Raw genomic sequence first — 23,664 nt, 5'->3', positions numbered from 1 at the left:
TACATCAGGTGCCACACAACAGTGTTCTCACTGTCCCAGGCTTTTCTAGTAAATGAAAACAAACCTGTGCAGGTAAAACACATTGACTTGAATAGAGCCATAATCAACGTCGATTTGGCTTGTGGGACATTAAGCACTGTGCCACACGTTGCATAATCCTTTGGTTGCTGGACTATTTCACTGCTAAAAGCAGATTAAAAATCTCAGATCTTCGTATGTTTGGATGCAGGCATGATTTTTTTCTGCCTTCTGCTTCTTTTTAAATAAGCATACTGCACAGAAGTGACAGATGGAAAACAATAAAAAAGTGCAAGAGGCACTGATTTCTCCAGTTCCAAAGCCAAACCTTGCTCCCAGAAGACTGCCACCTCAACTCATGGCCATTCCTTTCTCAACAGCAGTAACCTGTGTTGATGCTCTCCCTGGGTATGGATGAAGAGCTTCAGCTGATTTCAACAAATTGATGGCCAAGCAAACTGTAGCTCTCCCCACACTGTACAGGCGGAGGCAATCTCTCAGGGGCTCTGAAGAAAGTGCACAGAGGAAATAAAGCATAAAGCAAAATGCAGGATCGAATGTTATTTGCTAGCCCTGGAGAGACTGATAAACAGAGCAATGGGAAAGCACTTCAGTCTGCAGAGGGATGGGAGCTGACTTGTGTCAGAGTGCTCTGTGACATGCCAATCAACCCTGGGGAGGGCAGTGAACATCACTGCAGCAGCAGGAATGCATTCCTGGGTTATCAGAAACAGAGAAGCACAACAGAGTGCTTCCCCTGCAAAATGAGCACAGGAAAAAAGCCCAAAACAGAACAAAGCAAAAACTTTCTGAAAGCCTAGTCCATTGGCACAGTCAGATTACACAGGTGAGAAACAAAAAAGCAGGAAGCTGAGGGCACAGGGAAAACAGTATGCATTTGGGAGCAGAATTCTGAGTTTACATCCTCATAGTCCCTCCAGTCTGAGCAAGATTCCTAATTTAGGGCAAGAGAGGGATAGGAAGGAGAATCGGATGGAACGCTTGCCCCAGAATGGACATATTTTAATTGACATTTCTATTCTATCAAATTGATGTTTCATCTCTACAAGAAACTAAGAGCAGCAAGTGAGATTGTACGGTCAGATGCATATGCAAGGTTTAGGTTAGCATTTATTCAAGGTGCAGGAGCTGAAAGAGACCCAAGCCTTCAGGTTTTAACAACCTTGTTAATACTGCTCTTGATAAACTGGAGATAATTTGTTGATATTCTTCTGCATCTCAGAAAAAGTCTCCAGTATCCTTTGCAGCAGGCCCAGACTTAGCTCAGAGGCACAGAGCATGTCTGCAGCTCCTGGGGAAGATCACAAAGACTCAGATGAAAGACTCTCCAAATTAGGTTCCCGACCTGAGAGGCAGGACAGGGCAGGCAGACAGTGGACCTTGAAGCAGCATGCAGTGATATGAGGTCTTTCACTCCATCGTTAAATCACACTCTCCATGGCCATTTATTGTCAGCCTTTTCTGCGCATGCCAGTGCTTTCCATTCAGCTAGAAAGTTTAAAAGTCAGCACATTTGGATTACTATCGAGGGGATGGGTTGTAGCACCAGTCCATGAATTCCAGTGCAGTTGTATTGAAAAAAGACTGTGACAGAACTACCAAAATAGGCTTTGAATGGATATGCCATGCATGCCACCCAAAAGACCACTTGCCTCCATGATGCTGCAATTCACATTGCTCTCTGGACACCACTGACAGTGCTATCTTATGGAAAGACAGACCATCTGGTATGTTTGATTTGCCATGTACTGGGCTGCAGTGGAAATCTGCCCTATCTGTATCTTTCAGAGTCCTTTTCCTTTGGCCATCTGTTACAAAAGGCTACAGAAGATACCCCTAGTGTCCTCAAGCAGGGAGCAGGGTCTGTTCACACTGGTGAGTATTTAAGCATCCTTAATTCATCCTCCATCAGGTGCTCAGAGCCCCATGCAGCCTGATCTTAAAAATCTCCAAGGAAGGGACATCCACCACCTCTCTGGGCATCCTGTTCCAGTGCCTCACCACCCTTACTGTAAAAAACTTCTTCCTTATATCCAATCTAAATTCCCTCTCCTTGAGTTTGAAACCATTTCCCCTTGTCCTATCATAACAGACACTGCTAAAGAGTCTGTGCTCTTTCTTACAACCCCCCTTCAGATGGGGGTTGATGAAAGACCGCTATCAAGTCTCCCGCAGAACTTATCCATGCTGAACAGCCCCAGCACTATCAGCCTGTCCCCATAGGGATGGTGTTCCATCCCTTGGAGCATTTCCTATGGTTTCTAGTTCCCCTCCTCTACGGCTTTGCTTTCACACTCACCGGCTGCCTCTTGACACTCAGCCAGTTCTTCCACAGCAGGATCCTCAAGTGCTGGAAGAGCGCAGCCATCCTCGGCTGACCCAACCAAAAACGAGCAGGCTGCGTATTCCTCCTCCCCAGGCTTAGGAGGCAAAAGTGAAGGCTCTAGCCCAAATGGATATCCAGTGTCCAAAATCCAGGCCCCTGTCTCTTCCCCACAGCATAGCTATGAAGCAGCTACCTCATCCACTTGTTGCTGCTGTGCTCCCTGTAACCGTAGCTTTTGTCCTCACAGCAGTAACTCCTAGCAAATTCAACAGGTTATTCTTCTCCAGGCAGGCAGGAAGACGCAGCAGCCTGCCTCCACTTGCATTAATTATAATATCCAGCCTCTCCTGGCTGTTCTTACTTCAAGCCCTAACCGATAAAATGGATAGCATTCCAAAAGGATGCTTCTGCTTAAACAAAAGGTGATGCATGCCTCCTCCTCCCTGTGATGAAACTACCTGCCTACCCACACACCGCTTCTGCTGGACAGGTGTCAACAGCAGTAAGGAGTTGGGCTGCTTGCCAGGCCTCTCCGGCTTCCCTGAGTTCACAAGCAAGTGCTGGGAAGAAGAAAGTACCCTCAGCTACAGCTTGCACCTTTCTGGCAACGCTGAACTGGAATTATTTCTTAATACTTGTGAGGATCTTAAGCCTACCCACCCAGGGAAATTAAAAAACAACAAGCAACACAGAAGCTGAAACAAGAGAAACACATATAAATGAAAATCTAATTACCCAGCTTCCTACATCTTCCAGTTCCTTCCAGAGAGATCAGTACTGACATTCTGACTGAATGCAGTGTAACAGATTAAACCTAAACTGCAGAACCAGACCCCACAAAGATTTCAGCACAGTCACAAGGCTTGAGCACAGTTATTATTCAATTGATTGTTGATTTTTTTTTCAGGAGCTAGCAGTGAGATTTTACTAATAGCAGGATATGAAAGGAGAGAGTAAAGCGCAGGTACAGAGGGAGCAATGGCAGCAGAGAGGACTGCCCAGGGCCCCACAGACCGTAACTGATATGAAGTTATCTGATGAGCTCTGGTCATCCAGCAGTGCTTCTTATCCCACCCAGGAGAAGACCAGATACACTCAATCACCCCATCTGCTAACAATGAGAAAATATAGGAAAATACTTTTTTTGACCAAAACTGGCTTGGAGTGCTTTGATAGTGATGAAAATATCTGTATCCATCAGTTTTGTGGTCAAATTTAGAGGTCACTTCTAAGTTTAGTTTAGGTTTGACTCCTTTAGGGCACATTTTTCCCAGAAGAATGACATATTCTAGACCATATAATAAGATTCATCAAATGAGCAAAGTGATCCTCCTCCAATTATTGAGGAATCTAGTTATTTATCCATCTCCGTAACACAGTAAAGCTTTCTGTGAGACCAAAGGTGTGCTCTATGCCCGTTTCCTCACATTTCCCAGCTTCCCAGATGGGAAGAAAATTGAGCTTTTCCAGCCTTACAAACAGAAATGTCTTTAAGCCGGTGACTCTCTTCAGCGCTGGATGGAACAGCTTCTCTTCTCCAGTGCTGAAGGGATCCCTGCTCACTTATGAAAGCTCTTGCACTGGCAAGCAGGGCAAGGAGACTCACCAGGCTGCAATTACAAGAGCTCCAATAACCCTGATCTATTGTCATGGATTTCATTCCCATTCTGAGCAGTGTCACATGGGCTGACAGAGGACAAAACCATTTTCTATACTCCAATGCTGTTCAGCTTACTAGTGCTACGTGGGGAACTTGGAACCCTGACAGTGATGCAAGTCTTGCCCACTGCATAATGATCTGCTTCCAGCTGCTTATGGCATGATACAACCAGATCTAACCCTCCCTGACAAACTAGAACAGAACAATAAATGAAACTATATTTGAGCAAACACAGCAACACTACCAAAACCCTGAAAGGTCAGATTTCAACACCCAACATCCAGCCTAGGGACATAACATCAAGCCCTTACATGGAACAAAACCCCAACCAAGCAGCATGCTGCCCATGTCCTTCAACATCCAGGCAAGTGGTGGAAGAAGACTTTGCTGCTCTCAGCATATTTCATACAAGAGATCAAAAGAGATTCTCCTACGTGCCATTTGTTCTAGCCACAAACCAACATTATGCCTCAAAAATGAGGAACATCTTGAATGAATCCTTGCCAAACTTCACCCAGGGGTAAATGTGGAAGAGGCAACCCTGCCAGTCAGAACCATCTTGAAGCAGAGGAACTTTGATCTAAGGGTGGCTGAAAGTGCTGCTCAATGAACTTGAAAGTCTTCCTTGGTGAAATTTTGATAGTGATGAGAGGAAACCTGAACATCTAAACTCCCAGCTCCACAATGATGTTTCTTCTACCGATCTTCCTTAGGAGAGACAGGTCTGTGGGTGAAGAACAAGCACTGCTCCTCAGGATGCTGCCCTAGTTTAGCTACATGGAAAAGGCACAGCAGATTTCATTTCATTTGATCCAAACACCATTTGCAAACTTGATTCACTTCCTCTCCAAGGCCAGAAAAAAATAAATAAATAAAATTCAAAATTAGATAATTTTGCTCTAAGGGAGCAGGAGAGAAGAAATTTATGATTTCACCATTCACTGCTTTGCCAAGGTCTTTTGAGGCGAGCATTTGATTGCTTCTTTTTGGTATTCAGTCAAAAAACTATTTCAAAAGAACATTGTGATTTGGATAATAATATTCCCAAGCAAATGCGCATCCTTAGTTCCTTTGTGAACCGAGACAACAAACATTCCCCTTGGGAAGAACCCAAAGGGTAATTTGTTCAAGTTCACCACTGTAAAACCAGAATAACTCAATGTCAATTGGCTCTCAGAGCGCCTGTACTCATCTCCCCAAACACCATACAGTTCCAGCTCAAAAATGCAAGATGAGAACTTCATTAATCCCTTATACATTCTTGCTTTCTAACTCCTTTACTTATCAACTCCTGCAGATGGCACAGGAGGCTGTGCAACTACATGGCCACTCCCGGACCGAGTGCCCAGAGCAAGCAGATACCCCAGTGACAATGCTAAGGTGCATACAGGCAGAGAGAGGAGAGAAAAACTAAATTCCTTCTTTAACCAATAGACTTTCAGGTATGTTATTTCTCTTGTTGAAGAACTGTAGTTCATCTCTTCTGGGCAGAGGGGTGAATTGCTGGTTCAGAGCAGGGGGAAGAAAAGCAGAACCTGCTTCTGTGAACATGCAGCTGTATAAATCCTCGGGGAAGCTCTGATTTCATTCTTGGCAAGTCTTTAGAGGCATGGCTCATTACCTGACATGTGGCTATGGCCCACCACAATGTCACACAAGGGGCACAGAGTCCAGGGCAAAAAGTTTCTTGCTTTACACCAAGAACTCATAAACTCTGAGTCCTTTACCTGAGAAGTTTTTTCAAGTAGAGGAGCTTTTACTTCAGTGAATATGGATGCAATGATACTTGCCAGGTGCGCCAAGTTAGCTCTATTGCGAAATGAAAGCTTAGGGAAGTGACGCAAGACAGAACTGGGAAGAGAATGGAGTCAGTGACTGATGGTCTGCAAGACTGTCTAACACAGGGGTAGCTGGAGCAAATCTGCCAGGGCAGAATATTTACCCCATTGAATCCATTGCTGGAAAAAGAAAAAAATCTGTTGGCTATGAGGGGTAAAAAAACAAACAAACAAACAAGAGCAAAACACTAATCTTGCAATGATTGTGCATGCTACAACTAAACCACAGAGACTTCCATAGACACGCAGATGAACAGTGATTAGGTACCCTCAGGGGCCTGGAGGAGGAACGATCACTACAGCAGTAAGAGAAGCAGCATAACTAGATGAACTGCCATGCCACAAAATACATGCAAAGCAGAATGAACTAAAGAAGATCTGCAAGCGGAGCAGTGGGGCAATGCTATGACTCATCAAAGAGGCAGAACTCTAGTACTTTCCTCTTGCATAGTCTGCAGTGTCTTTAGTTACTGAACTGCAGCAGCGGGGCATTCCTCATGGTTTGTGTAAGCTAATATTGACCAAATGTTTGACTCCATCTGCAAAGGAGTCGCAGGGATGCCATGTGTGGACTTCAGCTGTGATCTCTTGTCAACAAACATCTACCTTGCCAGGCTACCCACTTTTCAACCATCTACAAACTCCCATTATACCATTCATGCACAATGCTGAATCAGGATGTAAGGAAAAAAGTTGGAGCTACAAGTAACACATAAGGAAAAGCAGTATGCTTATAGATCTTGACAGCCACAATAAGCTCATTAGTGTCTCCCTGGTGTAGTAAAACCTTGCCAGCAGACCATGAATCCCTCCTATTTCACCATGTTGCTCATTAAATAGGCCCATCAGTTAACAGTTCTTCAGAGTACACACTCAAGCCCACTAGTCTGGACACCACTGTGCTCAGACAGGCATGTGGAGCACCTGCTTGCTTAAGTCCCTTTCTCAAAATCTTTGAGCCAGGGTCTAACTTTTAATCTACACAAACCCACAGGATCTCCAAGTGGGCATTAGCTGATATAACACATGGCAAACTTTGCTCAAGAGCCTTGCTTTGTAAGAGGAAGCAGATGTTATCATTGCCAGTTTCATTAGTATGTCCTTTAACCTTTCTTCCTGATTATTAACAGTGTTCAGATCTGATCCGATGCCAAGGCTTACAATAAGACATTAGACAGCTACCAGCATCCAAATCCTCTGACATTTCCCATTTATCATTTTCAAGCACTCAGCCAGCTTCCAATCTGTGTGGCGATGCTCATGTCCTGTCACATGAACCTGGACAGCTGACAGATGGACTAATTAGAGCCCACAGAACTTAAGGAAAGACACATAGCAAGGTCAAAGCACGGCCACTGTGAACAATGGATTTGGCTTTTGCAAAGAACAGTGGGTATTTCTGTGGCTGGGGACAACCAAGCTACCAAAATGAAAGCATCAAAGATGCAAAAGAGAAAAAAGAAAAAAGCTTACGAATCAAAATTTCTAAAGACAGACTGAAATGTTAAGGAAACAGAAGCAGCAAGATGTGCTTATGACAACAGCTGTACCACGGCCACGCTGTTCTGAATGCAATGAAAACAGTCATTTTCTGAAAGATGCAAATTGGATGAAGTTAAAAATTAACTGTGGTTGTCTGCACATGATGGGAAGCTAAACCCTCAATCATGTGAATTACGAAAAGGCTTTTTCTTTCTTCCATAAGAAATGCTGGGCTAGCTTCACAGCCAGTTGTCCTAAAACACTGGAAAGAGATAACACTAAGAGCGTATTTCCTGATAGATAATGCAACACAGAAAGTGATGCCAGTATCAACAGAGCAGACATTACTAGTGCTGTCTGGCTTATCCAATATCTAGCAACTAGCAAGTATGCTTGTATAGAGACAGACAACCTTCAGAAAGTATTTAATGGTTTGACTAAGGTCAGAAGAGCTTGTTATTCCAAATCAATTCACACCCAAACGGAGATAAAGCAAAAGCTGAACCTGCACTTGATTTTATTGAACTATTCAAAAGGCAACCAACAAGTCTAAACACCTGCTCCAATGTTATAAAAACAACCAAAGCAAAGCCTTGTTTAGTTCCAAACAGTATAGTCTTGGTTATATGTGTCTGACTGCACCTGATCTCAAATACTATGCTGTCCTTGCCCACACTTATGCCTTTCTGGTAGAAGCCTTGAAACTTGTTTTATGTCTGCTGAAGACCACAGGAGAACCAGAAAGCAGCTTAGCGGTATCTGCCCATTTAAGTAAGAGATCTTCAAAGCAGCAACAGAACAACACATGCTAAGTTTATCAGGAGCTAACAAAACACGTACTCAGTCTAGTTTGCTCAGATTTAGCAACTGAGTTGTGAGCAATGTTTTTTCTCATACTTTGGATATTCATACATGCTTCTTTCCATGTGGATTTTGTTTCCTAAACAAGCACAGGATTATCAGTGAAGGCCCTTAAACTACTCTTCTACCAGGACACTTTTATGAAATCTCTACAGGGCTGATCATTTCTGTTGGATTTATCCACCAGCATAACCTAGCTGAATTTATTCAACAGATTCAGAAGCTATTCGGGTTGGATGGACAAAAAATCCCAAAGGCTCAATTTGTAGAAGCAAACAGCGATCCAAAAGAGTATTCCAAGGACAAGCAGTCGCTATACTCCTATTTAATAGGTTTCTAGGATGTCTATCCCTCACCAAGTCACTTGGGTGTTGTTACAAAATCAGCTAATTAGGACCACACCCTGAGATCCAAATGAGTACTGGGAGTGCTGATGAGTAATGACGAGTTACACAAGGCCTGTCAGCCTCCTATAGCTGGAAACTTGCTTGCTGTGGAAGAAAAATATGTGTTGAAATAATCTCACACAAGTACTGCAGCGATGGAGTCTGGACAGAAGCAATGCGGGGCTTGCTTCCCTTCAGACTGGTTTTGACAGCTCTTTAAGCTCTAGCAAAGCAAAGGTTAGATAACTTCTTTCCCTCTCCAGGTTACTTATACATGACAGATATCCTGTCAAAGTGAGGTTGATCCTCTGACTCACATGATGGAAACAGGCGATCTTCATTGAATGGGAGAAGGAATGTGGCTCATCCTGAGGCTTCACAGCCAGCCTGTGAGAGAGTGTTCAGCCCTCCTTTCCCTAATGAGTAGCACCCCAGCATCCTGCATAAGAGCAAACAATGAAGTCCTTCACAAAGAATTCTGGTCTGATTCCCCAAGCTGAAGGCAGCACTGTGCGCATGAGAAGAACTTAAGGCATGTGCTGAGATTTTGGCTTGTATTTCTAGATCTCTACACATAGCATGCACAATGGGCAGCCAGGTGTGGTACACGTGCTGGGAAACACAGCAGCTCCCTGGGAGTTGCCGTAGGATGTGCTGCCACATACCTGGGCCTCAATTGGAAACCTAGAATTTGCAATTAGCCAGGAGCCTGCCTGCCACCAGCACACCCTCACTGGGGGTTGCGCCACGACCTTATCTTGGGAGTTGCCTATGTTACACATGGAGCTCCTGAGCTACAGCACACCCACCCCTGGGTGACCAAATGGGCAAGATCCCATGATAGGTTATGCCTCAGATAGTTGTCACTGCCAGATTTATCCATCCATATGCTATAGCTCTATTTTTCAAACAGAAATGGAAGAAAGTTAAAGAATAGATATTGTGACTGTGCTGTCATGTGGAAGCTTCCTTAGATATGGAACAAATACTGCTGTGCAGTTGCACTAAGGGCACAGCAAAAGGCCCCTGGCTATTAACAAGGCTTTTTGATGACCGTATTCTGGGTTTCTTTGTTGCAAGTCCAAGACATCCCCAAGGGATGCGCTGAGTTCTGCAGCTACCAAGTTACAAAATTGGGCCAGAATTCCAGTCACCTCCAGTCTGGACATTTGGAAATCCCAAATAAATGACTTTGTTTGTTGTTTTGTACGTTTTTCTCCTCATCACACAGATAAAATTTATGGGTGGAAAATTTTTGAACAGATCAGAAAACCCAGCAGATGTGTGTCCTTTTGGGTGCCATTATAACCACAAGAAGGCTGTTCTATGAGAAATATACAGCCACAAAACACAGCTGGACCAGTACTGGGAGAGGAGCACAGGGCAGACACTGTGCCTGTGCATAAAGATGAATGCCTTTTGGCAGGAAGATGGTCTGACTAGAAAGAGCCCTGAATTTATGGATTCAGGAGCTTTATTTATGGATAGAAGCATTCTTTAGAATCCAAAGGTCTGCCCATTTTCTTCACATTGTTTCAACAGACATCAAGGGAGGATCACTGTCTTCCTCTTCATTGCCAGAAGGTAGTAATAGCAATAATAATAATAATAACAACTCTCTGCAGTCAGAATGCTTATAAAAACCACTCTTTAATTACTTAATAACAAAACATTTGATGATGCACTGGAAACAACATTCATTGCCTTCAAGAAGACAGAAGTAGGACCAGATGTCTGCTTGAGGAAAAATACCACAGAAGAGCCACTCTGTAGATACCAATCTGTGTAACCCTCTTAAAGGAGCCAGCTGATGCCTTCTTTTTCAGAACAAGTTTCAGGGCAGACTACCACATACACATATTCATGCATTTCACTTGAAATGGTCAAAAGAGCTTCAGTTTGTCTTGTCTGAGGGGAAATGGGATCGTAGTATATAACTTCTTCCTAGAAGTTAAACTAGAGCACAAATGTGTAGATAATATCCAGTATCAGCCAGATGATATAGCAAGGCATTAATGTTCTCACCAGCACAGGCTATTTAACATGTCTGAAGAAACCTAGAGTGCACAAACAACATAACATGTAATAGCAGAAGCCATCAACCAACAGATCAACCATCTCCCGTAGGAAACAATTCTCCTCCCAGAAGAAGAACAGCAATATTGAGGACTCTGTGTTATCTTGACACTGGTTAACATGTCAAGCCCAGCTAATGTGTCTTTCTCCCAGCTAGAACCAGTGCATTGCCTCCTGCATTTCCACAAAAAAAAAAAAACTAGCCATGAAATAAAATAGTGTAAGCAATTCTGTGCTGCATTACTATTTTGATATTGCTTTGGGCACAAAGGTTGACAAAGAATATATCATTTTGAGCCAGGCAAGAGCCCTGGGGCTCTGTTAATGTTAAATGCTGGTTTTTTTTTGTACCACTAGAATCTACTGAGACTCACTCAGTCCCACATTCTAATGACACTTTCAGCATTAGAAGTGGTATAAATGGCTAGCATGTTTTGACCATCTTAGAAAACGCCCTGTAGAAAATTAAGGACTCCAGGGGCCTTTGGCCTCACTTGGTAACCAGCTCTTTTCTTTTGGCAGAAGGCTTCACTGACCCACACATGGGTAGAAAGCCCTGTGACAGTATCCTTGCAGGACTGGGCCTCCTCTTGGTGGCCAGAAGTACTTTGCATGCTGTGGATGCAGTGCAAAGCACTGAAGAAATCAAACTTTAATATAATCATTAGCTAGAACTACTTCATTATTCAAATCTCTGGAAAGCTGCGCAGTCAGGCACCTTCATTTTACATAAGAAAAAGTAAAAAGCCCACGCTGCTTTCTTCCTTTGCCCTGTACTGGAAGCTGGGGACTTCCAGACAAGATGCTGCTGCACACATTGGCTTTGAGTCTTTTTTTTTTCCTCATTTTCCAGGACACACAACAAGCATCATTTGCAGTTATTTTTTTTTCCAGAGAGAACAATCAAGAGCTATAAAACCAATTCCAAATGCAGCCTGGAACGAGTTTCAATAAGCCCCAATGCTCTGTGTGTGTGTATGTGCACAATTTAATTTACTGTGGCTACAGAACTGTATTTGTAGGACTATACTTAATTTTTTTTAAACTCCAAGGCAGTTATCTATTGCAGTGAGTGTGTCATAAGACAAGATCACTTGCAGCAATTGCATAAATAAGCCTCTAGCCCCTTGCCTTAACAAGCTACGCGACCCAGTGATCTTCAGCATGACACTCCTTGCGTTTTATTGCTGGCTGAAAGATTTGTTTTGAGTCTCTTTCAGTGCCAGAGGTCTTTATTGCTAAATAGCCCTGACTATTGAGTAATATGAGAATTTAATGTACTCATACTGGAATGCTCACTTGGAAAGTAGTAGAAATTCAGCTTAAAATATTTCCATTCTCTGAGCTTTCTCTTTGCTGTTTGTAAACTGCTTCCTGAGCTGCCTCGCACGCTGCTGTGGCTCTTTATGAAGCAGAGTGTCACCTCAGTCCTGCTCAGGCACATGAAAGAGATGACAGAGAAGGCAGCAGCAAGTCTCATAAAAGCAGCTTCCTACTTGTGCTGCTTTGACAAGACATGAAACAGTCCCATTCTCACTGACCATCTTATGAATAATCAGAATCCATCTGCAGTACAAAGCACCGCCGGTAACATTTCAGCTGTCTCTTTGGCAAGATGCATGTGGGGAGAACAGGAGAAAATCTTAAGAAGAGCATTGAAGCCTACGTTAAACTGTTTCATACCTGGAAGAGGTCAAAGGAGGTTTGGGGGGGGGGCAGTTTTTGGAGTAGAATAGAAATCATGCTTTTGAACATCCTGCATCAAAGCTCTCTTGAAAATACCACTGTTGCCTCTGGTACTTCTAGCCATGAAACAGAAAGCTTCTGTGACAACTACCTGCATTTACAAGACTGGAGCTATGCTGCTTCTGGGGGAAGAGTTCTAAGCCCATAAATACATATCTGAATTTTTAAACAAGTCTTTTTTGCTGCTTCACATGGAGCTTTTCAGCAAGCATGCTGCACTTCCAGCAGGAGCTCTGACAGTTTACTGGGAGCAAGCCCTGTGCTTTATTACAAAGAAACATTTGTGGTTTGGTGCTCTCAGGTGTTTCATTTTCCTCCCTCATGTTCCTAGTTCTGGGGTATCATTGGGAATACCATCTTCGCTTCAAACAAAAGATCTCTACATAGCCCTTATGATTAGAAAAATAGACAAGAGGCTGGAAAATGTAAAGTGTACAGACACTGGCATCAGAAAGACCACATAATGCAGAGAGATCACAGTATTCAGCCGGTTTGAGGTAGTGAAACTGAGCCTGTAGTCATCCCTCTGCCCTCTGCACACAAGAAACTTGATTCTAGAAGTTGCACTGTCATGATGAAGGGAGAGAAGCACTCTAAGCAGCTACCTACCCAGTTAATGCTCTGATTTTGACCTCTGAATAGCTCAATGAGCTGCTCTCAAACAAGTTACAGGTTCAGTATTATTTGCAGAAATAATAACAACCAACTATTTGGCATCCTTGGAGAAAACTGCTGTTTTCTAATGGTCTGTTCACAGTGACCCCAAACAGACAAAATTAAGCTAATAAGGTATTCATTATGTATGATTTACCAGTTTGTGCAACTGTCAGTTCAGAATGCAAATCCACACCTGACTTTTAAAGACATTTTTTTCCTAACAGCCATTTTCTATCAGACTACATTGTAAAGCAGCTTAGCCTTTATCCCTGGGACTGATGAAAACATCCCTCTTCCCCTAGGAACTGAGCATCCTGTTTTGTTAAAGCTCTGCTGCCTGAAAATGGTGCATTTCCCCAACACGTATCACACCTGTTGCAAAGTTCTGTTCCTGTGATGAACAGTAGAAAAAAACATCGCGTCTGCTGAGGCCTCTCTGAACATTTCTATTACAGGTGGGGGCTACCAGGAAAAAAACAACAGCACAGAACTCATCAAGCACAAAAGCAGTGAACCACTATTGCAAGGTGATGAGAGGAGCTGGCATCTCTGGCAGGTCAGCATGTGTCAGGATGTCACATCTGTTACTGAGGAGAGCCTGTTCTACGTCAAAGCCGATGGATCAATGCAAAAATGAGACGTTCCCCAGGTCAGTGCCCTGACACTGGTGTACTGACGCAAGCAACTGAGCTGTTAAAATGTTACAGCCTGCCCTGCCTTTGCATAAGGGTTACCATCCCTAGCAAGGAGCAGCAGACGCAACTCTGCCTCTGTACCATCACTGCAGTACACCCACGGCACCCGCCTCCACAGGCAACCCATACACACCAGCCAGTCCACAAATCAAGTGCTGGGGTACTGAGATATGCTTCCTGCTCTTGGCAAAATGGGATTACACGTGGCCAGTAGTGAACCAGTTGTCTGTGAAAGCAGTTTCATTACCCAGACACACTGGAGACCAACACACACAGGGTGGAGGATGTTTTACTAAGGAAGACCCTTTTCTTTGGAGTATAGTTCTCTCTCACTTAAATCAATGATCATTTGTTACATTAATTCGGAGACAGAAATCAGCTACCCCTCATTTATGCTCTTTAATTGGCCAGCTGGGGAAATCGATGCTTTTATTGAATTTGCTGGTTGCCACAGCAAGTTTTCTTTGATTTCTAAGGTTCCCATGAAATCAGCAGGACTCCATCATTGCATCTAAGTGGAACAAAGCCAATCTCAAGGTCACAGTGGGTGGATGAAGAACAGAATCAAGGCTGGAAAAGACCATTAAGGCCATCTAGTCCAACCATCAGCCCATCCCTACCATGTCAAACGACCACATCCCTTGGTGCCACATCTGCATCATTCTGGAACACTTTTGGGACCTTCTTCTGATTCCTCTGCATCACATGGATATGGGACTACTTGGTCACTTGCCAGAAAAATACCTCCAACCACTTCCTCCCCTGCTTCACCAACTGTCCCTAGCCCATAACTGCACCCCAACCTTAGCAGTTCTCATCTCACACTTGGCATCTGCCATTTGCCTGTTCATCAGATCGTTCTGTGCCCTAAGTTCTTCTGCTGGCTCAGTATCTTCTCAAATACAAGTATTTGAGTACACAGAGGTACTGGACACAGGTCAGCATCCAGTAAATCTAAATGCCCCTCCAGGACTCCCTTTCCTGTGCTGTCAGCAACAAGTCATCTTTATTCAAAGCACTGGTCCAAATATTTCATACTTTTTTACTTCACAAAGGTAATTATTGTTGCAGTTTCCCAGCCTCCTCATAAAACCAGCCTTTTATTTTTTAAATCAGCACAGCTGGCTGGGAAGCATGATTCAGACATAAAACACCACTTTTATTGCATTCTTTCCCTTTGTCAGCCCTTTTGCTGTCAGCTGCATGGGACAGGACCATTATTCTTCATTGTTTAGCAAACACTCTACACATAATGGGTGATAGTGTAAATAAATGAAAATAAAACCTGAAATCAAACAAAAGCTGACTGACATGACTTCTCTGAAACCACCTGAGTTCTGCAGGTCTTTAAACAGCCACGCTGCACTGTGCTACATGGTATTTAGAACAGCTCTGCCTTACTTCTATCACATCAGACAGGATCACAGGAAGATGTCAATGGAAATCAGGGCCTTTAGCTATTTTATCCATGGCTCTCTTCAATCAATTAAGAGTGATCTGCGCCTCATAGGCTGACGAGCATCTTATAGGCAAATGATGATGGATAGCCCAGCATTTATTGCCTAATCAGAAGTTCTTCCTGGAAAATGGAGGGCAGCGATAGAAATGGATGCTAAAAACCAGCAGTTAGCAGGAGATGTCAAAGTGCACAATTGATGGGGGGGAATTTCAACAGACAAGCTGGCCCATAGCTAGTGAATGCAGAAGTCCATAAAAATCCTGTGCAAACAAAATTTGATCGTGTTATAGAGAACAAGGGGAAAAGACAAGGGCAGCAGAGATGAGTAAATGCTGATCTAAGCACAACTGAAAATCAGGGGAAAACATTAAAGCAAGATCAGAGAGCTGCAGTATTTCAGCTTTACCATGTAGAAGAAAAAAAAAGGCAAGACAAAAACAAAACTGGTGCAGCACACAACACAGCACAAACAAGGATATTAAAGTAGCCAGCATAATATTACATGGAGACTTGGAGGAGAAACAGGAGCATTTCCATGAGGTCAATGATGAAAGGGTTGTGGATGCAAGATGTGCCTGAAACTGATATTGTTTGTGCTGTACTGCTTAAACCAAGCGCTCAAAACTTTCCATTTAGACTGAAACCAGCTTGAAAACTGATGAGTTTATAAAAGCACTCTCTATATTCTAAATGTTTGCCTTCTAGTTTTCATCCTTCAGGCAACTTTCAGTTTTCTTCAGTAACAAAAACTAAAGCTTCATTTTCTCGAAGAAAAAAAAAAAAACCAACGACAACAAAACACCAACAGTCTCATCATATCCTCAATAAAAAAATACCCAAACCAGTAATTATTGCAAGATCTGCAATCAAAAAAAGCTGGCTGCAAACCAAGTAATAGTGAGGTTTTGGGAAGAGGAGACTGTAACTACTGATAGCAGTGAAAAGGTAAAATCCAAAGATGGGAAAGGACTGGAGGGAATTGATCTAGTGCTGCCTGGCTCAGGAGGACGCAGATCAAGAGCTTCATGACATGCAACAAAAATGATTCCAGAAAGCAAGGTGTATTTGTGAGCAATGTGGAAACTACTTTATGGAAGAAACTGGAAGTGCTTAATCTACTCTCTGCTACAGTCACAGGTTATTTCTGTTGTTCTAGAGTACAATCCATTCCAATTGTCAGTGGAGATCTGTGATAGAACTGAAGACTGGACTTCATATGCTGGACTTCTTGCCACCATCTTTTATCCTGGCTTCTTCAGGAACAAAGAACCTCATGAAGTTCACTATGCAAGGTGTTATCCATGGCCAAGATGCTTACAAAAGGATCTCCTTGGCCTAAAGTGCCTCTAAAGAAAAGACCTGCCCTCTTTCCAGAGGGTATGATGCTGATAACCACTGAAATTAGGAACAGTTGAACAGTAAAGGTGGACTTTGGCAGAAAAATGTCAGAAGTGAACAGAAAAGCATGACGTGGAAAATTAATCAGCCTTTCTCCAACCCCAGCATTAGACCCAAGTCACTAACATTAATTCAGTAAAAGTAGAAACCATTTCACATGATTCAGTCAATCACATGTATTCTTAATGTAATGTGCTCTTTGCCATGCATTATGGCATCAACAGCATTTGAAGCAGCCCAGCAGCAAGATTGCAGCCCCTTGCAGGAGTTAACCTCTTAAGGAAGAACTCCCTGTGTTCTATTTAAAGGACATTTACCTGACCTATTGTGATAAAACAGTCTTTGGCTTCAAGAAATCATCCCTTCCCACTGTGTTTATGAACACAAAATGAGTTAAACGGACATGACCAGATCCAGGCAAGTTCTTCTTCAGGTTCTGATAGTGGAAAGCAATGTAAATAAAAACAAGTGCAAATAAAATAATTCTATTCTTCAGCTCTCCAGAAATAGTTAGGTGTTGCATATTGTCAGCAAAATGTTATGTTTTGGAGATTCTGCTCCCAGCATGCTTGCTTCTTTTCAACCACATTATATTAGTCAATAAAACGCAGCAAAATAAACTGAAGTGTTACCAGTCCTTGTTAGTTACCCAAGTCTCATAAGGATGGGTTGAGCCCGTAAATATGTGATTAATAATATTATCATTAATTAAAAGCCAGTGCTGAAGAAAACATTAGCTAGCTAAATTGAAGAATACAGTTGGAAGTCCATAGCAGTATTTTGCAGGAATCCCCATTACATTACTCTAACTGTTCCCTCTGGCCTTGCTGCCTTGGCCAGAGTCCCAGGATGTTTTTTACCACTGAACTCATCTCATAGAGGGCCAACTATTTTATTCCCATGCACCTGTTAATTTCACCCAGGAAAAGAGCCTTGCCGCTCTGGCATCATTTGACTGCCTGCTCCTTGGTGCAGTGGTGGATCTTAGAGGCCTACATCTCGCAACTAATAATAAAGCCAATGGTTCCCTCCCACTGCACAGAGCCGTAGTGCAGTGGGAACCAGGTGATGATTAACCTAAGCTCAGCCAAATGACTGTCCCGTCCTCCAAATGTGATTGAGGGCTGACAGATACGCTTCCTGCCAACTGATCCATTTCACAATAAAACTTGGTGATAATGGCTGCTTCCTGAGAGCTTGGATATCCACTCTCACTCCTGCTTGCCACTGGAATTTTGAGCACTTGTGCCTATAAAACAGCAAAGATGAAATCACTTTGAAAAAGACAGTAACAAATAACCTTTAAAAGAACATTATAAATGTTTCCCCAGGCCAGCTCTCCTCCTAGTCAAAGCATAACTGATGGCCCCAGTGACTCCAGAGAAAGAGGCACAGAGCAGAGATGGGCACGGTTACAACATCTGAACTGCGCAGAGTGTGGAGGAGAGAGTTCTTATGCAAAGCCAACAGTAATCCTGTTCTCTCCCTGGAGGGGTTGGGTGCAGGTTTCTTCTGTGCATTTGAGCTGCAGAAATCAACAAGCAAGGCAGGACACAGCTTGTACACTGGTAGGTACCGTGAACATCACAGCTCTGCAGCTCCAGGGTAATTAGCTGCATGACTAAATCCTATTTCTCCTGCAAAAATATTATCTGCAAAATACTATTCTTTATTCTGCAACCAGGAAATGTTAATTTTAAGGCCTCTTGATCATTTTCAAATGCTTGTTTGGCTGGTTGGCTTTTTTTAATGAAAAGCTTGGCTTTGATTTAGGTGAAAAAGAGCTGGTTCAGTGATGTTTTCTGGGGAAATAAACTTTCTCCTCTGGTCATTTCTTGCTGTAACACTTCAGAGAGACAGCTCTGAAAAGACAGAATTTGTCCTGTTGTGACTGGAGACTCAGAGCAAGGAAGGTCAGAAGCAAAAGATGGAGCCACAGCTGATTATGAATGCAGGGCATACAGGATAGAAGCATTTCAGAAAGCACAAGATACTCCTGAGGAATCAAAAGCCGCTGAGTTTTAAGCACTGAAGAAAAGAAACAACATTCATTTTCTTCCCTCCCCCCCTTCAGTAAGATGTTATCCATGTTTCTCAACCCAAAACACATCGACCTAGTCCAGTTTCCTTGGAGGCTGAAAAAATAAAAGTGATTTATGAAAAAAAAAACTTCATTCTCCCTCCATCCTCCTGTCTTTATTATGTGTGAAATCAGCAAAAAACAACAAGAAAACAAACAAACAAACAAAACACAAACAACCAAAACCAAACCAACCCTAAGAAAGTCTGCTATAATAAAAACATCTGCCAATTAGAGACTGCTCCAGGGTCTCACCAGCTGTGGCACTGACTGCTATATGATGCTCGACATGTCACATGTACAACTGTCTTTTTCCATCCTGTTTAGCCACATTCCTATTGAGACCACAAGACACTGAGGCAAGACTCCTTACTCTACATCCCAACTCTCTGGGGTTCAGATCACAGTTAGCTCTAAGCATAACATATATCAACAGCCTCCTATGTCTGGCTTTCCAGGGGAGCCTCCAGCTGCCTTTGACCAGCTGCCATTTTATCAGGCATGCTGCAATATAGCAGCTCTGTCTGCATTTGCTGTCAGGTCTCCTGAAACGCAGCCTGACAGGGTTTCCTGGGTCCCACAGTTCACAGAGTTGGCCTTTCCCTGCAAGCCATTCCTTGGCATTTGACAGAAAGATGAGCAGGATTTTTTAGTGGAACTGAATGATGGGTTTTGTTTACCTTTGCCTAAGCCTAGGCTTCCACCCAGCTTTTCTCTCTCACTGTCTTCAGTCTGTCTCTTCCCTAGACAAGTATCTCAGGGACTTTGCCAACCAAAGATGACTGAGGCTGGATTACTGTACAAAAATGCATGTTTCTTCTTAATCTGTTGCAAGGCTTTCAGGCCAAGCTTCACTGATTTCCATATGCCTCCTGACACTTTATTATCAGCCTTGACACTATTTGTATTGTGTACTAAGAACTCCTGTGTGACTATCTGTTTTGCTTTTTGCTGCAGATCCCCCTCGCCCTACAACAGATGATGCCTGGTGGACAGAACTGTCACCTCTGCCTTCAGGCTCTCACCCCACCCAGGGGGCATTTCATCATCTCTTCTTCCACAGGGTCTCTTCCAGCCCAAACTTCAGTGCACTCAGGCAGCTTCACTGAGCACTATCTTCACAGTGTGCTTCACCCTCTCCCAGGTGAAAAGCTGTAGCCAAAAGATGGGGAAACCAATCACATCCTCCGCTTTAAGTGCAAAGGTGCCATTTCTTACAAGCATCTTTACTGCTTCCATTCTGATCCCAGAAGGTCACCATCTCCATTTTAACTGCCCTAGCGCACCCTAGTGGGAACCCGCTCCCTGCACAGCTCTGCAGCAGCCCTGCAATAGACAGCTCACCTTCTCTGTGAGACACTGCTTTGCCCCTTTGCTTACACATCACAGGCTGCTTCCTCACTCATTGACGCAGGGTCTTATGCTCTGGGATTCACTATCTCACTGCACGGGAGTTCCAGACAATAGAATACACAACAATTTGCCAACAGAAAAAACTCTTTCTTACTTTATTATTATTATTATTCTTTCTGTGCTTGGATAGGAACAAACCACTGTGAGGAAAGGAATGGGAACATTCAGAAAATAAATTGTTGTTTGGCTTATGCACCTTTGGGTCTCATTCATAATCCAGGGCGTTATGAGAATAACTCAGGCTGAAATCTGCAAAATTTGTTCTATTACAAGGAAATTGTTTCTTTTGCAGAAAAAGCATTGGAATTAATAGCAAAGCTTTGGGAAAACCCAACAACTTATGTTGGTGCTTGAAATGGAGACATAAGCTTTAAAACCCATTGTGCACACAAAACTCTCTGGTGTCTCTGAATCTTAGCATCATCTCTGCATCTTTATGTGACTACGATGATGGATTTACAGACAGCTAGTAGAGAGTACGCCAGCCCCAAGGAGGTGATCTGAATGGGAGCACAGCGAAAGAAAAGGTGCTCAGGATTCACAGACTCACAGCATGGCTTGGAAGGGACCTTAAAGCCCATTCAGTTCCAGCCCCTGCTGTGGGCTGATTTCTGCCTACCAGACTGGACTGCCCAGGACCCCATCCAGTCTGGCCCTGGGTACTGCCAAGGATGGGGTACCAACAGCTTCTCCAGTGTTAGGGTTGAAAAATCAACACAAAATGAAAGCTCTTGAGTCTCTCCAGTTACTCCCAGCTAGGCCATTCATCAGCTCAGCTGCTGAAGTCAGCTCACAGATTTGGTGGCAAATGGCCTGGACAGCATGAGACAGCTTTTGATCTCAGTTAAAGAGCTTAGCAACTCTTTTTCTCCTGGAATACCCCCAAAAGACTTCACCCTACAGTTCTTGCAAGCTCTTAAAGCAAAAAGGTAGATAAAAGCAAGCAATCCAAGAAAGATACAATACTAGCCATTAAAAAACAACCTATATTACGCATTTCATTCCCATCCCTGCCGTGTTATATTTGAGACAAGGCATTTGGAGCCTGCTTGAGCAATCACTTTTATGAGTTCTCAAAGCTGTGATGTGTAATCTCATAATACTGACTGTAGGGATGTATACAGATTCTTGCAAAACTAAAGTCTTTGACTATAAGGCACCTAGAGAAGCTGAGGTCCAGCATATAGCAAAAAGCATCCTGAAGGAAGATGTCAAGCAGAACAAGGCAGATGGCAGGAGGGCTGCAGCATGTTCCTCACTTACACTTCTGTAATGCAATAGGAAGCGCAACAGTGACAACAGGATAGCAAGGTCTTAAGCTACAGCAAGTGAGGGTTCACCCAAATACAAGAGCCACGGACAAAGAAACAAAGGAAAGAAACTACTTATGCTCAGAAGGCCTTTGGCATACAGAAATCTCCATATGATATTTCAGCTTCCACTGCCAACCCATTAATGAGGTCTGGGAAGGGGTGGATCCTGGCTCCATCCCTTCTGGTCACTCAGATGCACTGGATGTACCTGAGCTCCGCTGGGTTGGCCCTGCCTTCCACCAGATGCTCAATAACTGCTTCAAGCTATAACTTAGCATTTCTACTGCAACTTCCCTATTTCCTATTTAAATAACTGCCAGTAAATAAAACTGTTTGGCTATACATGTATGCATCTGCCCTACATCTTCCTAAATATGACTATGCCAAGGCAGAGCAATTTCTATGTGAAGGCAGTTCAGAAAGTACATAAAAGAGGCAAGAGGTTGTTTGTATGTGAACCAAGTGAAACTAGACATGGTATGATGAATAATTTCCAAGCTGAAGACTTTTTGTCCATGTAGCAATACACACAGTAATGTTCTTTTAGCAAAGCACCTCATGGCCGTGAGGCATGTTTGCTGAGGCCACTGTTGCAGCACTCACCATGGATGACACCTTGCTTCTTGAGGCAGGGTTGCAGGGTCTTGTGCTTTGCTTCCTACATCTGGATTGGGCCTTTCCTGGTTCAGTGCAAGGTCAAGTCCACTCTTCTGCCAGCCCCCAAGCAGCTGCAGTGATAGCCAGAGAAACCTAGGTTGGCCTCCTATATAATATATATAAATATATTTATATATATATAATAAGCTTAAATAGGGACTTACAGCTAAGCTGGAAAGCATTGCTATAGGGTATTGTTTTGACAACAGCAAGACCAGGAACACCGTCCCTTTTGTATGTCTATTCAGTTTCACCTTCCTTTTACATCTCTCTACTAACACAGCAGAGCACATTGCTAACTAAGTCTGAATTTTCTCTCCTGGATGTAGGCCTGGTACAATTTAGAAATAACCTTAATTTAGTATCTATAATTGTAGTATTTACCTCTTCCCGTGATTTCCATTGTAATGCTACTGCACTCTTGGCTTCAGTCAGACATCGTTCCTATCGAATAAATAAAGGAATGTGAGCAGAGCACAAGATAACTGAATATCCTGTAAATATCACCAAAGAAAAACCACCCCAGTTAGTCAGTTAAGTTCTATAAAGCAAAACTAGACATTTTGGGAGGCAGGTGATTTATTTTCTTGGTGTGGCCACCCCAAAACCAGGATGTTTCTGTCATATCCAAATCCGTACACAAGAGCACACAGCCAGGACAGCCCTACTCAGACATCAGTCCAAGAGGACACGGTGTAAACTCAAACCTCCCCCTGTGCACGCAAGCCCCTGTGCAAACAGGAGCCTCACCTCAATCCAAGGGACAGCAAACTTGCTAGACAAGCAAAAAATCCCGAATGTCACTATTTATGCTGGTAACGCCTCTTTATTTGTCTGAAAGCAGTATCAGCTCTGTCCTCTTGTGCATATGCTGGCATGGCCATCTGCCTGCATCTGCAGCATCTCCAAACACCCTGCTTTGCAAGCAGCATGCACAGTGGTCCTTAGCGCCTCAGATGCTGCCCCAGAATATGCAATTGCTCTCCAACCCCAGATAAATATGCAGAGCTCCGTCAAATCTTTCATTTTCACATCCATTAATCATCCCCAAAGCCCACCTCGGCTGCACCGCTCTGCACTCCGTGTGCAGCCACAGTTCTCTCCAAGGTATGTATTTTCATAATGATGGTGCTCATGTACCACTTAGCAGTATATTTTCATTTGGCCCCAGCCGCGCTCCTGAGCGGTAATTTATTACTGCTTGTCACTAGCTGCTACTCAGAGTAATACATATACCGACTTTATTTAGTGTTCTGTATGTCTTGCTTGACTCCTTCTTACACAGACAATACTGCCCAAGCCTAGAGACACACAAATCACAACAGCCCTGTTTTCTGGGTGTGCTTCCCAGTTTTCTGCAGGATCTACAAACTTGCATTTCGTACTTCTTTCTAATGCACAGCCTGCCTTGCTCCCAGTGTGCAGGGAATGGCTCTTTGGGAGATAAAAGCCCAACAGATGCACATGTGGAAGCCCCAAATCAAAGCTTAGGATAAATTTGACAGCCTGAAGTTGCACCAGGGGAAGTTGGGGTTGGATTTTAGGCACAGTTTATTAGAAAGAGCGGTGCTGTGCTGG

General features: G+C 43.4%; 1 protein-coding gene across 1 annotated transcript in view; it reads right to left on the bottom strand.

The window, feature by feature from the left end:
• ABCA12 (ATP binding cassette subfamily A member 12) overlaps window positions 1-23,664 on the bottom strand; it is a 98,250-nt gene that overhangs the window by 74,128 nt on the left and 458 nt on the right. Inside the window, exons 2-3 of the mRNA XM_072341693.1 lie at window positions 22,471-22,530; window positions 22,033-22,192 (exon numbers count right to left, since the gene is read on the bottom strand). Coding sequence (XP_072197794.1) covers window positions 22,033-22,035 — 3 coding nt within the window. The 5' untranslated portion in view covers window positions 22,036-22,192; window positions 22,471-22,530. The remainder of the gene's footprint in view (window positions 1-22,032; window positions 22,193-22,470; window positions 22,531-23,664) is intronic.

Source organism: Excalfactoria chinensis, chromosome 7 (assembly GCF_039878825.1).
Source record: "Excalfactoria chinensis isolate bCotChi1 chromosome 7, bCotChi1.hap2, whole genome shotgun sequence".
Taxonomy (NCBI): domain Eukaryota; kingdom Metazoa; phylum Chordata; class Aves; order Galliformes; family Phasianidae; genus Excalfactoria; species Excalfactoria chinensis.
Note: the sequence above shows the minus strand (reverse complement) of the source record. Positions and strands in the feature narration are given on the sequence as shown.